This window comes from Nyctereutes procyonoides, unplaced genomic scaffold (genome assembly GCF_905146905.1).
Source record: "Nyctereutes procyonoides isolate TBG_1078 unplaced genomic scaffold, NYPRO_anot_genome, whole genome shotgun sequence".
Lineage (NCBI taxonomy): Eukaryota > Metazoa > Chordata > Mammalia > Carnivora > Canidae > Nyctereutes > Nyctereutes procyonoides.
In genome coordinates, this window is record NW_026575133.1 from 31237158 (window position 1) to 31253965 (window position 16808).

The 16808-nt window shown below is 41.8% G+C and overlaps 1 protein-coding gene across 1 annotated transcript in view; it reads left to right on the plus strand.

Annotated features, from left to right (window-relative positions):
• Positions 1 to 16343, plus strand: part of GLRX3 (glutaredoxin 3) — a 30925-nt gene extending 14582 nt beyond the window's left edge. Inside the window, exons 4-11 of the mRNA XM_055300127.1 lie at positions 738 to 939; positions 6171 to 6343; positions 6576 to 6637; positions 8929 to 8986; positions 10648 to 10700; positions 13552 to 13591; positions 13685 to 13777; positions 16101 to 16343. Of these exons, the coding sequence (XP_055156102.1) occupies positions 738 to 939; positions 6171 to 6343; positions 6576 to 6637; positions 8929 to 8986; positions 10648 to 10700; positions 13552 to 13591; positions 13685 to 13777; positions 16101 to 16151 (732 nt within the window). The 3' untranslated portion in view covers positions 16152 to 16343. The remainder of the gene's footprint in view (positions 1 to 737; positions 940 to 6170; positions 6344 to 6575; positions 6638 to 8928; positions 8987 to 10647; positions 10701 to 13551; positions 13592 to 13684; positions 13778 to 16100) is intronic.
• Positions 16344 to 16808: the final 465 nt, after the last annotated feature.

Below are 16808 nucleotides of genomic sequence, written 5' to 3' on the forward strand. Positions count from 1 at the left end.
GCACAAGAGATCCTGCATCTGTCATGGGCCGTGGGGCTCTGTCTTGGTTCCTTTACCCTCTCCCCTGATCCCTAAACATTTGGCACTTGGTTGTTCCTGGCCTTGCGCTGCCTTCATGTAGTCTCCTTGTTTGCACTGATGCCAAAGGTTGGCCTGGGGATCCTGCAGAAGTGACGTGTGCTCTGGAGGTCCAGCAATCAGAGTTGAAACTTGTAGAGAACAGTCTAGATATTTGTCTGTAGACCCAAAATGTTCCCTGAGTTGGGTAAAAGTTGGTTGCTTAGGGCCAGTGCCTGGACATAATGGAACATGTGGCTGGTCCTGCTTTGATTAATGACTCTCTTAGGAAGCAGGTGCAAATCTGTGCTTCAGGGCACCCCAGAGTGTTACCACGGTTCCCCCCCCAGTGCCGCATTTATACTTAGTAATAGATTCATCCCTGTGAGGGTAGGGAAATCTTTTCTGTTTTAGGTTAGACTCTGATTTGGTTTGAGTTTGAGGTATAGTGATGTTTTCCTTGTATGTTTCCCAAAAGGGGGGAAGAAAGACAATTATGTATTTAAAATTGAGATGCATCTGGCAATTGGTAATCAAGCTTTTAAAAAAATATCTAATAATAGCATTGACCCCTTTAAAAATTGGCTTATGCTATGAGTTCATATTTGTTATAATTTGGGAGCTTAAAAGAGATGATGAAAAGCTGCTACACATATTATAAATGACTTTTTTAACTTCAGAATTCTCAGAAAATTGACCGATTAGATGGTGCACATGCCCCAGAGTTGACCAAAAAAGTTCAGCGACATGCATCTAGCGGCTCCTTCCCACCCAGTACTAACGAGCATCCTAAGGAAGATCTCCACGTTCGCCTGAAGAAATTAACTCATGCTGCCCCTTGCATGTTGTTTATGAAAGGAACTCCTCAGGAGCCGCGCTGCGGTAAGAAGCTGCTTTCACAAAGACACACAAAATGGGTGCTTCCACCAGCGCAGGGTGCGGCCCAGTGCCTGTCTGTTCCCGCTGTACTGTTCATCTTATGCTTGTGTTGAGATAACTAGAAAATCAGGAAGGTCGCAATTCCCACTGGCATTCTGTAGTGAGGTGATGAGAATTAGTTTACACCACAGACACAGAGAAGGTTGGAACCCAGAGGCATCACAGAAATACGTGATTGGAGGTTTTTGCTTTATATACATAAGTACCCAAAGATGGGGAGGCTGCTCAGGTCACCTCGAAGCGGAGTTGGGTTTAGATTCCAGCCACCATGTGTTGTCACCCGAATGGGCTTTTGTTTCCTCAGTTCCCTTTGCTATTAACAGTTTCCTGTCTGTCTTGGCAGTCTCTCTTTGTTCATGTAGTCCAGATTCAGCAGTTTAAAAATTGACAGACGTTTGGTGGCATTCCTGTGTCTCCCCTGCACTTTTGCCTTCCATTTTGTTCTATTGTTTATTGGTGCTAATAATTGAAAGATTCTGAATTCTGTGGCTTTATAGTCACTCTTATTTTCTATACATATATGCTTGTAATTTTGTCCTTAAGTGAGTTTTAGAGTTTATTTGACCCCTCTGGTATTGGGTTTATGGTTATTTTCTTTTTACTATGCCTAGTACAACATTATTATGCTTCATAATTGAGCATTTAAATGCTTTTTGATGATGCTGTTGAGAATCTGAGAGTATTTGTTTCAACTGTACAGTAGGGAGTTTATTAAGATAGGTGGCAGTAAAATTCAGTGTGCTATTGATATGATTACTGCATGTCCAGTGTGACTTTATAAAAATAACTTAGCTTCCAGTGTAGATTTAATTGTAAATTCTTCCATGTGTGGTTAGCAAATTACATATTAGATTATGAGAGTCTAGTTTTAAAAATAGTTTTGGGTGCCTGGGTGGCTTAGGCAGTTAAGCATCTGCCTTCGGCTCAGGCCATGATCCTAGGGTCCTGGGATGGAGCCCCCTGTTGGTGGGGCTCCTTGCTCCAAGCCTGCTTCTCCCTCTCTCTCTCACTCTCCCTCTGCTCATGCACACACACGTGCTCTCTCTCTCTCTCTCTCTCTCAGTCGAATAAATAAAATCTTTAAAAAATTGTATGATTTCATGTTGAGTCCTATCTTAAAAAGATTAAGAAATGGTTCCTTTTTTCTCTCAGTTCTACTTGAAAAATGTCCTTGCTAGTATTTGTGTATCAGATAATGCCTGCTATTTATATGTCAAAAACCTAACTTAGTCTCTACTAGAGTTGACTCCAGATAGCAAAAGTGGTCTCTGTGGTGGTTGTTTTTAATAGGAGTTGCAACTGGTTTACTTTCTCCTATCAGGCAGGAAAATAATTTCTGGTACTTTATGTGGTGACCTGATAACAGGGACTGACGACATGAATCTGATGGGTTTTATTCAGTGTCTTCCTTGACATCTGAAATGCAGCTGACCTACTGTCACGTGGATGAACCTGTATGATGGGTTATACACAGTAAACCTATGGTAAAACCAACAGAATATTCTCTCCTTTGGAACTGAACAGGAGCATTCTCTTACTCCTTCCTGAATGATAACCTAACAATAGACTGGCAGGTGACAAAAGTATAGTTTTGGAAAATGTGCTAAGGCAGAAGGGTAGGCAGCGCACTGGGAAGCAGGGTGGCCAGATGTCACGGCCAGTGAGTCAGATCCTGACACCACCTTATGCTACCTGCCCCAGTGGCTTAGATCCAGGTCAGGAGCCCTCCCTGTACCTGCAGTCCTCCCTTCGGTGGTGGTGTGGTTGGAGCCAGTCTTGGAAATCCTTTTCAGATCAGATGTTGTATGATTATTCAAATAACTTAGAATTGCACTTAGAAATAGTCATTTTTCTGCTTACCCTTTATTTCATTAGACTTAATTTGTGGTATATTTCTAGCAATTTGTATGTTAACTATCTGCCATTTAGAAGACTATAAATAACAAGGTAGAATAAAAAAAAAAGCTTTACAATATGTCAGAACAATCTGAAAAACAGAGTATTATAGACTTTTAGATAATAAAAGACATAATTAGGGAATTCAAAAGAGATTTTTAGATATATATTATTTAAGTTATAGTTTCATTCCAAACAAGTACTTGCTTTATAGTTTTTTTTTTTTAAGATTTTATCTATTAAAGAGATTGTGGGGGGGGGGCGGTGGGCAGGCCTAATATCAAGCAGACTCCCCTACTAAGCACAGAGCCCAACATAGGACCTGATCCCAGGAGCTTCAGATAATGACCAGAGCCGAAATCATAAGTTGGACACTAAACTGACTGAGCCACGCAGGCTGCCCCCATTCTTCATAATTTTAACAGGCTTTTCTGTTTCCTGATACCTTGTTTTCTATAACATGTTTTTCTGTCAAATACAGTAAATATGTGACATTTGGTAAATAGATCATTTTAGAATGTAAGTATTCTTTAAAAAAATATCTAAGGATCAAGTAGGAGATATTTTTCTTGTGATTATACCCTGCCACTTCCTTCAGAGCACCTCCGGCTCTGTTTTCCCCCTTCTCTGTGCCCTGCTACACACTCTTTTCATCTCTAAACTGTTCTCTTATATAGGAACATACTTGACTTTCACCCTTGTCCTTTCTGAGCCTGCTTATTGGAAAATAGGTTTTGTTCTTGTGTTGGCACATTAGAGATGAGATGTAGGCAAAGTCTCCTTAATAAAAGAAAGCAGCGACCGTCGGTGCTCACGAACACGGCTGGCCGGTGTTTCCATATTTTGTGCAGAATTCCTTTGGAAGGCCCTTCTGTCAGGAGCACCCAGTACCCCTGCTGGGCTACCGTTGTGGAGTAGGGCTATGGTGATTTTTGGTTAGCTGGCCCCACCTTGTTTTCAGTTAATCAAAAACCATGAATGAATGACATTTAAATTTTCCCTTAAGGAAACCTTGAAAGCCCTATCAGGATCTGCTGTGGAGCTGGCTGGGTCTCAGCCTGACTCTCCATGCCTCAAACCCCGTCTTCATTGCTTTTACTTTTGGGTTCTACCAGCAGAAATGTGTCGTGTATTATGAGCCTGACACGTTGATATGGTGTTAATCGTCAAAGAATTAGATTATTCCTTTTCTATGTTCCTCAGGAGGACAGGAAAGAGAGGGCTCTCATGTTTTAGGCAGATTTTCAAGAAGGACCGAAATGTACATCTTTTTAAACAGAATGTTAAATCCTTGAACATGCAGGTTAATTAAGTTATTTGGGAATTCTTGTATCCACTTCAGTTAACAAAGCTTTTAGCAAAGCAAAGGGTATTTGAACCATGGGACAGACCTTTCTTCTGCAGTAAAAATCATCTGAATGGGGTTTTCTTTTTTAGATCAGACACAAGCATTGTAGGTTCAAAAGTGGGCTTCAGGGTTTTATTGTGACTAGATAGTGATGAAATGGCCCAGTTAGGTGTACTATTCACGCCTCCTGTCATGAATACAGACAACTGCAGACTGAAGTACTGGTTCTCTGGCAGCTAAACATGATTTTTCCACTTGTACATATTTTTATTGCATGCGTGCATTTTTCTTTAAAAAAGTGTGTAAATACTGTGTTATTGGAAGGAAGCCTTTTCACTCTTTTATCCTTAAGCATAACATTTCCAGTCTGCCACTTTAACCCTTAAAAACGAAACATTACCCATCAATCTTTCTAGTCTGCATGTAATTGCCTAAAGCTAAGAGAAAGCTTTTCCTCAGCCAGTTACAGTAGAAATGAGTTAATATATTGGCAACAGAATAACCATCAGCAATCAGCCGTTAGCTGTTTACTAATGAACTCCCAGATGAATGAAAAAAATTTCAGAATCAGTGTTTTACTTCAGGCTGTACATGAACTTAACACTTGAGTTGTAGGAAAAGCAACTTATATGCTGTACAAATAAATACCAATGCTTCATCTCAATAAACTGTGGATCTGAAAAATGTCTGCAGCTCAGTAATACATCCAGGTTTTAATAGTAAAAGTGCTTTTGCATGACATCAAAGTGAAGACTATTCTTGCAATTAATCTTATACTAAATTTTATGATTTGATTTTATTTCAAAATACTTGCTGATGCTGTGAAATCCTATAGGAATTTTGCACCTAAAGAATAGGTAATTTTCCAGTGAATTATTGACTACCTTTAAATAGAAGGATGGAACGTGAACGAGTGGATTGGTACAAAGTATTGAAAAACAGTTGGGAAGAATTAGCTTATGGAAAGAAAAATATCCTCTTTTCAGACAAGACTAATAGATTTATAAAAGACTGATACACTTATTCTTCAGTACTAATGTGATAATAAGAAAATGATGTCAAAAAAGTACAGGACAAAAATGTGTCACAACAGTATAATAAAATCATGGAACATAAGAGTGTCACTACAGTGCAGTAAAAAAAAAAATCACATTACATACTTTGGGGAATGTAAATAGTTTTTAAAAAGAGACTGTCAAGTTATGGTACCAGATGAGAAAGAACGCTGGTGGTCTGTTGATAGTGCCTATATAACAACAGACAAGACAGCTTTGAAATTCAATGTACCAGTTTCAACTGCAAGAACACATTCCTCCTTGACATTTAACGTATTCTATTAAAGATGGTAAAAGATTGGGAAGTACTGAAACAGGCACACAGGACTTAGTAGTACAAGGGCAACAGAAACCAAACAGTCGGGTTTCCAGTGTGTGCAAGGAGCGGTTATTGACAACTGGTGTGGTGATGCTTAGAGAGTCACAGTCAGCATAACTGGGGAGGGGCTCTCTGGGGCATCCAGGTCAGTCCCCTGATGGATGGGGAAGTGCAGGGAGGGGAGGTGGTAGTTCAGGGCTCAGCTCTTGGTCTCCCTGGTGGGTGGAGTAGGTGCCAGGGTTTTTGGGCCAGCATTATTGCTCCTACGATAAAAAGTATGCCTGAATATTAAGAAGTACATTGATAAATATACATAGACTTTTAAAAACTCACAAGTGTGTTAAACACTAAGCCATACTTGAACACATGGTATAGTTCAAGGTCACATAAGGGGTTCTTGGAATTTTTTCTCTTTACATACTGTGTCGGCGTGCAAATTAACGGGTGAAACAAAGGCAGACCCTGTGGTCAGCAGCTAGTGTGCGCTGTGTAGGAATTTGAAATCATGGGTATGAGAGAGAGAAGCTAAATTCTTGATTTTCTTTTTATTACGCAGGTTTCAGCAAGCAGATGGTGGAAATCCTTAACAAACATAATATTCAGTTTAGCAGTTTTGATATCTTCTCAGATGAAGAAGTTCGCCAGGGCCTCAAAACCTATTCCAACTGGCCCACCTATCCCCAGCTCTACGTTTCTGGAGAGCTTATAGGAGGACTTGATATAATTAAGGTTAGAACTGAGAAGTCTGTATCTGGTAAAGCATTTTCATTTACAGCACACTTTTCTAAGTGCAGTAATGAATCTAGAGTGTAAATTCCTTAAGAATATTTGTATTTATGAATATGAACCTGGAATAGATCCAATTATTTCTGATGAGGTTGTTGATATTCTGTATTACTGTATGATTCTGGAGATTTCTGTTGTGAATGTTTTCTTAAACTTACACATGTGTTTATTTCAGGAGCTGGAAGCATCTGACGAACTAGATACAATTTGCCCTAAAGCTCCCAAATTAGAGGAAAGGTAAGTGTTTTCAAAGTTTCAAATAGTGTGCCATTTATTACTTTAAGTATATCTCTTAATTCTTGGTTTTTGCATTGCTTTTTCCATATAGAAGTCGGGGATTTGTTTTTGTATGTCAAGGTCATAAATAGGTTGTTTGCAGTCAGACTAGCCATGAAAACTTGGGAAGGTCTCATTTGCACTGGAGAAATTTTTACACCAAATTAAAGATTAGGTGGAGGATATTCTTTGTTATTTATAGAAAAGTCATTGTGTCAGTGGAACAACTCAAGTTTACTTCTTTCTCTGTTTCGGAGCCCGGATCCAGTGGTCCTGGTCCTCAGGTTTCAGAAGCAGTCGCTGTTCGTGACATCATCAGAGTACGGAGTGTGAGGGGTGCCTAGTGTGAGGAGTGCAGGCTATGTGTGTGTTACATGTGTAAACACTTCAGGGTTTCACGCTGTCTTTTTAACCATGATAACTTAGAATTCAAGGAGATTTTGGAGCTGTGAAATTGGTCTTTGTTTTATGAAGGATCTCAATCAGCTTTTAAAGATTTTGTCTTATGGAAATTTTGGACTTTGGCCTGTAGGGAGGCTTAAAGGGATTTTTATTGTAATAAATTTGAATTAATGTAGAGGTTTAAAGAATTTATTTTGAAATACATCAGCATATCAGCCATTCATAGTTTGAGTCTGTGAGGTGAAATTTCCTCTTGTAATTTTATCACCATTCAGCATTTTGAGAATCTCTTGAAGTGTTTAATAATAAATAGCTCATTTATTTATCCTTGATTAGTAAATAGTATCCCATATATGTCATACTGACTTGTAAGTTCCACATTTTCTCAAAAGATTTATATCCTTTCCTGCCTTTTTGATAGGACAGTGATGCTTCTAGTCCCTTTGTTGACTCTAGGTCCCCAGTTGTGTTTTTTTAGGGTTGGGGGAGGGGTAGAGGGGAGAGGATCTCAAGCCCACTCCACGCCCAGTGCAGAGCCTGATGCGGGGCTTGATTTTGTGACCCTGAGATCATGACCTGAGAGAGACCAAGAGTTGGATGCTCACCGACTGAGCCACCCAGGTGTGCCCCCAGTTGCATTCTTTGCAGTATAACCTGAGTGGCTTGTGGAGATTGTACAGCCTCAGGAGTTCGCTGGACTTTGTGTGTGCTTACATCTGCTTTCAATCCAGTTTTCTGTCTTGACTACACTTGCTGTTGTTTGTGTCTCTGTCTTCATCAGATCTCTCTCTTTTCCTAATGTGCTGTGTCTATTTCCTTGTGGCCTCAGACACCAAAGATAACTGGCTAGAGTTACAGAGAGATCTTGTAGAGAGATATATTCATTGTGTTTTGTGTAATCATTTAAAGTGCTGCCAGAGTGCATAGAGCCAGAGCTGGAGTTCCTGGGTCTGGTGATTGTCTCTGTGGGTGGGACAGAGGGACTGGTTTCGGTTTTCTGGGTCCAGATTGTTGGGTTACTTTAGGTGACTGATGACAATTAGCACCATATTCTTTTCTTTTTCTGAGAATCAACCCAGCGTACTCTCTCCAAAGTGGATGTGACATAGCTGTGAGTGTGAGTTGTTGGTTTCATTTGTGATAACTTTGTTCTCTGAGGAGGTTTTGAGCTGTGAGAGTGACCCACAGCACCAGTGGGAGGAAGATGGGGTGACTGACCACCATGGGGCTCAGAGGGTCTTGGGTAGCCCGTGTCCCGATGGGGACTGTCCTGAGATGGGTGACTGAACTTCAGGCTTTATGCAGACGCTCCTGACAGCAAGTTAGAGCACGGGGTTTGAAGGCTTGTAGAAAATGGGAAGCACAGAGTTAGGATGGGAGCAATTGATTTGAATAGCTGGTGTTGGTTGGTGTTCCAGCACTTGACAGTTCCCCTTCCGGTCGTGACCTCATGGATATCAGGGAGTGTGGAGCTGTGTGCGACCTCATGGTAAAGAAGACAGCACACAAGATCTGGTTTTGGAAGTTGTGGGTGGGCTCTGTATACAGGCCCTTCTTGAACAATTCCTTATTGAGTTGGTTATTATTATTTTTTTAGTGCTGTGAGTTGATGGGCTTGAATTGCAACTCGAAGGAACATTCGTTGCCTTAAAAGCCATATTGTGTTTTATGGTGGCTCAGGGAGAGAATGAAATAAAGGAAAATGTCAATGCATTTGCTTGTTTAATGCCACTCAGAGCTGTGAACTATCATCCTGCTATCCCTCAAATATGCATGTTACTCCTGAAGCGGAGCAAAAGTGGTGTTTAATAATTGAGCTGAGCCATTTCATATCAATTTTCTCTCTTTAGGCTCAAAGTACTGACAAATAAAGCTTCTGTGATGCTCTTTATGAAAGGAAACAAACAGGTAAAGAACTCAAATATGGTTTTATTTGTAATTTCTTTTGATGTTAACATCTTCAACAAGGGGACACTTAAATCTTTCTTCCTAGCTGTGGCTAATGAAGCTGTGGTGGCATCAGGAAGTTATCCAGGCCTTAATTGGTGCTTATGGAGATCAAACAAAGTAATCTACATTTTGCTTGACTTTATCATCAACATCTCAGTGGGGTGCATTTCTTTCTGCTGCCAAACTTGGTCAACACTGTTCACTCTGTCCTGGTTCTGTTAGTTGCTATCCTGTCACCCTCCGACTGAGGCCGTGGGCTCATGTAATGGGCAGTTTGGTCCCAATACTTCCTGAGTAGAGGAAGCCCCAGAGCTCTCAGGGTGCACAGCCTTAGATCATCCTTTAAGAAGTCAGCGATGGAGAAATAAACCCCATGGCATCGTGTGTGTTCAGCATGAGTTTGATGAATGAGTGAAACAGTTTGGCAGTTCTTATTTATAATGAGATGGTTCCTGTAGCTTTTTGGATGATGGTACATATTGGTTGTGCATCATTTTGAGTAGCAGGTTTGATAAATCACTCCTACCAAGTTTGAGCAAAACTGATGATCATTTGTATTTGGACTGGAACGGAGATCTCCAGACACCAGGTTCTCTTACCTGCCTTTATTCTCATCCAGCTGTGGAGGCGGGCAAGGTGGGACAGCATGGCCTGTTTTGGAAGAGCAGAGGCTACAGCCCTGAGAGGCGAGACTGAGGGGGCAGAGAAACTCGCGTTTACATTCCCTGTTGCCCTGGCACTGTGCAGGCATTTGGGCCCCCTGCGTAACCTCCCCGGGCTTCACTGGCCCATGTATGAATGGATGGGGTGCTTCACAGAGTCACCTTGAGAATGAGGTTGAGAATAACTAACTAGTGTGAGAGTTAATATAAGTGATATGCTGAAACTAACTAGTTAACATAACTGGTCAGTGTAACTGTTACAGTGAAGGTAATGACTAGGAAACTGGTAATAAAGGTATCTGCATACTGGGATCACTAGGTTAGGACCTAAATTCCTTGACTAGTTCACCAGTTTTATTAAAATAGAGGAAATGAATACTTCCCAGTTGTGATATAGTTTCTATTTATATTTTGTTGGTGATTATTTAAAACAGATTTTTATTTTTAAAACACAAATTTTTCTAGGAGCCCAGCCAGTTTATATATGTCTTGGGAGCAGAATCATTTGTGCTGTTAAGTTTGTGTGGTACCTAGTCTTTTCCACTGGATTGCTGGGATTTGGGGCCTGATAGAAACGTCTAACAGTGTCATCGCCTCAAAAAAATTAAAAAAAAGTCTGGTACTCTGTAATGTAAAGATAAATTTTTTAAAATGGGAGTGACTGCCTAGTTGGCAACAGGAAGATGATGATCCTAATCACTGCAAAAAGGTTAAGTGAGGTGAGGTCATCTGTAGGAGTGAAATGGAGATCAAGGCCCGAACTCTGTAAAGCATCAGGGTTCCACCAGGGGAACCTCTGACCAGAGACTAAGGTTCCAGGGCTCATGCCCTCTCTGGTGGTTAGAGCCTAAAGTGTGCTGTTCCCGTGACAAACATTCCATGGGACCTTGCCAGTAGGCTGAGTGGAAAATATAATACATCTTCACTCATTACTGCATTTTTTTCCCCTAAATTTAGGAAGCAAAATGTGGATTCAGCAAACAAATTCTGGAAATACTCAATAGTACCGGGTACGTAAATCTTGTTTTCAAATAGGGTAAGAAATTTGACTTTTCAGTATTGCCATTGATGCCTCTCAGTTGTTACCACTGTATCCATGTTTTTATTTACTTTTGCTACAGGTTTTTTGTGAATGCTTTAACTTTGATGGTAATAGGATTTTCTGGTCAGTGTCAACGGATTGGTAACATAAAGAAGCTTCTTAAAAGGGGATCATTGAAATAACTATTTGTCTGCTTTCCCAGAGAAAAGTCCTTAACACACACAAAGATATTTTAGGGAAGGTATATCACAGGTTTTTAATTTTCCTTAAAAATTTTTTTTGATTCTAAATAGTTTATGAGATGGATAGAGCACATGTGAAGGGCGTTATGTGCATCTGAGAAGTGGGGTGAATTAAATTGCTGTGTTCATGGTTTTAATCTTGTCAGTGATGACGCTGCCAGCTAAGAAAATTGCGTTGATTTTTCTGAGTAAAAACAAAAACTTTTTTTTTTTCCTCAAAACTCCATATTGTATAGAATTTATCAAATGTTTTGGCTTTTTTCCCCTTATTATCTCATGATAGCTTTTTTTTTTTTTTAATATTGTAAGTATTTTAGCCATAGTTTGAAATAGATTAACTAAACCTATGAAGTTATGGGAAAGGTAATATTTTGAAATATTTAGATATTCATAGGCAGGGTTGAAAGTAGTCAGTTGAGTAGTACATGTTAAATATCACTCTAGGGACATAAAAAGCAAAATGATTGATTTCTTCAAAAGAAGCTTGTGACATTTTACAGAGAGAGAGTCTAGAGAGTCTTTTGTCGTTTGGCCTCTAGGCTGCCCCTTCCTCACTGTGCCCGAGGACATATGGGAGATGGCTGGTTTCTGGCCATCAGTTATTACAGCCCCCTTTCTCCGTCTTCTCTCTGTGACAGCTCCCCGGCATGATACACATAGTTCACCTGTCCCTAGTGACAGTGTGTCCCCTTGGCGTGTCCCTCCGCAAGGTTGTGATGGTACGACAGCATCGGGCCATTTCATTTCAGCTCATGTGTTTGGTGGAAAGTCTCCGTAACTTTGCCTCTACCCCGTATCTGTCTGCTGCTATTTGGATTTGCAAGTCCTGGTTATCCCAGAGCAGAGAGGCGGCTTTGGGGACAGATGGAGTGCTCCCAGCTGCAGGCTTCCTTCACAGTCGGCTCTGCCATGAGCAGGGCCGTGGGAACCTCTGTGCCTCTTTAGCTTGAACAGAACGTCATCTTGCTAAGAGCTATCAGTCTGTGGAGAAGAAGCTCCTGGCTTTTTATTCCTGCCCCCTGCACTCTTTTTTTTTTTTTTTTTTTTTATGATAGTCACAGAGAGAGAGAGAGAGAGAGAGAGAGAGACACAGGCAGAGGGAGAAGCAGGCTCCATGCACCGGGAGCCCGATGTGGGATTCAATCCCGGGTCTCCAGGATCGCGCCCTGGGCCAAAGGCAGGCGCCAAACCGCTGCGCCACCCAGGGATCCCAGCACTCTTACACTTACTTTTCCTTCCTGGCCCTGTGACTCGTGCCTGGAGGGGCTGTGTATGGATTGTGCATTGAGGTTTGAAGGAACCTTTTTTACAAGGAACTCTTAGGAGATGCCTTGGCGATCATGATGACATTCACACATCTATGGACGTGTGGGCCTGGGCCCCCTTTGGAACCCCCTCGGAGGTAGTTCTGTAACTCATTGTTTTCATCACACTGTTCAGGTTGGGATCTGCCTCCTTTACTTCAGTCTGAAGGGAGAGTTCCATTGGATCTTTTTGTTTTAATCTTCTTTTGCTCTTTCAGATATTCCTGTTTTGGTACTTGGTGCTGAATTATCCTGTCATTTTTTTTTTTTTTGACTGTTTTCTGTAGCATGGACAGTTTTCTTGGAAACTTGTCTACTAAGTGAAGATTTCCCTACGACAGTGGTTTTGGTTTTATAGAAACCAAAATTTATTTTTTATATGTGGCATTCTCTTTGGCCAGTTTTTGGGACCGCACATACATCCAGTGTCCCTGTGGGAGTCCTACATTCATACTCCTTCCTTGACCACCTGATAGTGGCATCCTTCCCAGCAGATATGGTTGGGTTTCCGTGCAGCAGTGAATGATTTTGCATTCATTATACAAGTGGTATTGATTATTCAGCCTCAGGCCGTACCACTCTCCCTGTGTACGCTTATCGACAACAGCATGTGTGTTCTGAAATAAGTTTGTTTTCATGTGAGAAAGCACACCTCCATAAGGTAGCATTTGTTGGCAGTGCAGTTGTCCTGCCTGGTGAGCCTCTGGGCCAGCCATGGGTGTCCTTGGGCATCAGAGCTGTTCCCTTCTGCTCCCTGAGCAGCTTCCACTAGGTCAGAAGCAGCAGCCCCAGGGATGAGGGCTGGAAATGCCGTGTTAAGGATAGACTTGTGTAAACTTTGGGTACAAGTCTAACCTGGGGGTTGGCACACTGCAGCTGCCACCTACTTCTGTCAGTAAAGTTTTACTGGCACATGGCCTCACCCACCTTCTTCCTTGTCAGGCTGCTGCTGTGCTATGTAGCCCAGTAGAGCAGCTGCAGCAGACTGTGGCCTACAGAGTCTACATGTTTACTGTCTTGCCTGTTCAGAAGAAGTTTGCTAGTCCCTGTCTAACCCAGTGTTGTAGAGAAAAATCCAGATATATTTGTGTCTTGGGCTGAGTTGTTCTGTGTGGTACCAGCAGATTGAGAAGTAAAGTCATGTCCATTTTCCACAGTAAATGTCAATAGCAACCAGTTTATTTTTCTTGACAATTTTTAAAACACCAAGTAGGTTTTACAATTTTTATTTAATAAAACCATTTCCTATTAAAATGTTTTCTCCTTTTTATAGTGTCGAATATGAGACATTCGATATTTTGGAGGATGAAGAAGTAAGTTCTGTGTTTTATGTTTCTTGTCCTTTGTCTTTAGTTTACTCATTAGGGTCCAATAGTAAGGTTTCAGAGTTCCTGTTGTTTCCGTAGGTCCGGCAGGGATTAAAAACTTACTCCAATTGGCCCACGTACCCTCAGCTGTATGTGAAAGGGGAGCTTGTTGGAGGTCTGGATATTGTTAAGGTAAGGTTGGAGTTTATCGGGTACCTTAACGATGGAAAATATTGGTATGTTCAAAAATTATAATTTTAGGGGAACCTGGGACTCAGTTGGTGAAGTGTCTGCCTTTGGCTCAGGTCATGACCTCAGGGTCCTGGGTTCGAGTCCTGTCTCAGGCTCCCTGCTCTGAGGGGATTCTGCTTCTCTCTCTCCCTCTGTACTTCTACCCCCCGCTTATGTGCTTTCTCTCTCTGTCAGGTAAATAAAATCTTAAAAAAAAAAAAGAAATTATAATTTTGTATTGAACAGTGACTGTGGGGCTTCCTTGATACTTTTCCTTCCTGGCCTCCTATCACTTCTGACCCCGTGTTACCATTTCTGTGTCTGTAGTACTGGTTAGAGAACTTTTCTCTGAGGTCAGATGTCTGACGTTATAAGTGGAAAATAAGTAGTAGGTAACTGCTTCTAGTTCTGTTTTAAAAGAAGTTTTAATTCCTGTTTTTGTAATGAGAGAGGACTCCAGCCCAAGGGTGAGTGACATCAGCCCTGTGCGCCAGGACGCTTTGTCAGCACAGGCTGCGCAGCCTGTGGTGGTAACTCCTGCTGCCTGTGTTCCCCACTTGACATCACACTTTGTAACACAGTGAGTGAGGCATTTTTCCTAGTAAACTGGCCTCATTCTTGGAGGAGAAAAATAGGTTTAACATAGTAGCTCTCGAATAGCCCTGAAGCAACAGAAACACGTCTGCATTTGTTATGTTATATATACTTTTTATTTGTTTAAGACACAGACAGTCTTCAAACCCCAGATACTCCCGAGCCTGTTGTTGTCTGAGTGTTTTATCGCCTGTACCTTAGCCATTGCTAACTCTTGGGAAGATAACGATCAATAAATCTCATTTAATTCTAAAGCTGAGCTTCATGGGCCACTTCTTTAGGTCTGTAACAGGATGTTACAGGACTCTTGCTGTTCACCTGCTAAACACACATGTGGAAATTCGCGATACTGGTAACATCTTCCCCTGAGAGGATAGCTGGGGACAGTTCTTCGGTTTTGCCCCTTTGGGCTGTTTCTTGCAGAACTGAGCTCTTCATCTTTCGTTCCCTGGAAACATCAGTGATGTTCTACTTGAATGAACATCTGGCTGGCCTTTAGGAGCATTGAGGGTATTTTTTGTTGAACAGTTGAATAAAGGAGTCACCCAGTATTCAACAACTCTGCCAATCTAGTGTCGTGAGAAAAAGCGGCTGATGAATAGTACTCCGTGCCCAGTTCACTGGTGCAGAGTATTTGTGCAGAGTGAGGATGTTTGGATCAGGTGAGCTCTCATTAGCTGCAGTGCCGGTTAGGAGGGTCCCACGGCGTTCCCGCCGTGTGCCTTTGTGCTTAGGCCGTCCGCCCAGCCCTGAGATGAGGGGACCCTGAGCTAGAGAAGTGGTGTCACAGCTGTGGAGTCCAGGTTCTGCCTGTGGGCGGCGGGCCTCTCCTGGCCACCTGCACTCCGGGTCATGGGCTCAGAAACACCCTGTCTACTCCTTTAGTGCAGTAGGATGTCTGCTTGCTAATGGGTGATGGTAGGAGAGCTCTAGACCTCGCCGGGTGTTGTCTGGATTTGTGTGACAGAATCACACCTGTTAGGGTTTAACCAGAGAGGAGCCAAATGGATTTTAGTGGCTTTATTGTAAAGATTGATATTCATGCTGCTTACTAATGACCTGAAAATTTGCATCAAATGAAACGTTTATCTCAAGCTAGAAAGTCTCATTTTCCATTTATTGTCACATTTTAAATTGGATAGCTATGTTCCAAATTCTGAATCTGAAAGATAGCAGAAAATATTTCTGGATTTTTATATCTTTTTTAAGTAGTTTTTGGCCTTTTCACATACACTTTGTACTAGTACTGTAGCCTTTCCAGCTTGGGTTGGCATCGTGATGCCTGTGTGCCACCCTTGGGCCTGTAGGTGTCACGTGTATTGCACTTGAGTGGACTTGAACATCCCATTGCTGCTTTCTTCCACATTTGTGTTTGCACACCACTCACCATTGTCCCTCCTAAACAACTGCTGTTGTTTAAATAGAAGGCGTCATTGGGTTGCTTGGATTGCCTTGTGCGTTAATGCTGAACGATCTGTTGGTTTTCGAGTGCCTTCTACCTTCAATTTTGTAATCTGATGGCATACTCAGTTTTTATGGTGTGCTATTTGGTTTCCGTGTGTTGGTAGACTGGAGTTTCAATCCAACACACAGGCTCTCGGATTTCGATGCAATCTGAGATGGTTTGGACGCTTCCATTTTTTTGACTTTACCTATACGTGTTATTTTTGCTTTCTGTTTTTGTTGTTAGGAACTGAAAGACAATGGTGAGCTGCTGCCGGTGCTGAAAGGGGAGAACTAGGGACTGTTATGCTCGGTGCCCAACTGTTACAGGAAACACTTCGTCACGGTGGGGACGCTCACGACTCTGTTCTCAGAGACTGCTGCTCACCCAGTTAGAGTCGGTGTATTCCACAAGCTCGTGCTAAATTCATGTATGTTTTGTTTTTTCACCAAACACAATGCAATAAACATCTTCAAATCCGATTAAAAATACTTGTGTAAAACTGCATTTTTTTACAGTGATGTTAAATATATGGTAATTAATCTACTTTAAATTTCTTTTCATACTATGTGGGAATGAAGCAAGCTGAGAAATAGGCAGGCTTCAGAAGATGCAGAAGGAGGGTGATGGCGTCTGAAATGCATAATCGTAGTTAGAACAGCTCATAGACCAAACCAGTGGCTCCCCTCAATGGCCAAAGATCTCCTTACAGCTTGGAAAAATTCATCTGAAAATTTGTTTCTGAAAGCATCCCTGCACATGGCCCTGGTGAGATTGCAGAAGCGACATAGGGCTCTGCAGATTCGGAGACTCATTTCAGAAGGTAGCAGGGGCATGGTGGCAAGCGGCAGCTCAGAGGAAGATGGGTTCTCATGAGTGTCTTCCTACCCTCATGTGCTTCACAACAGGGAGAAGATCTGGAGGCTGGGGCAGAGGCATGAGAGGCTGTCAGTT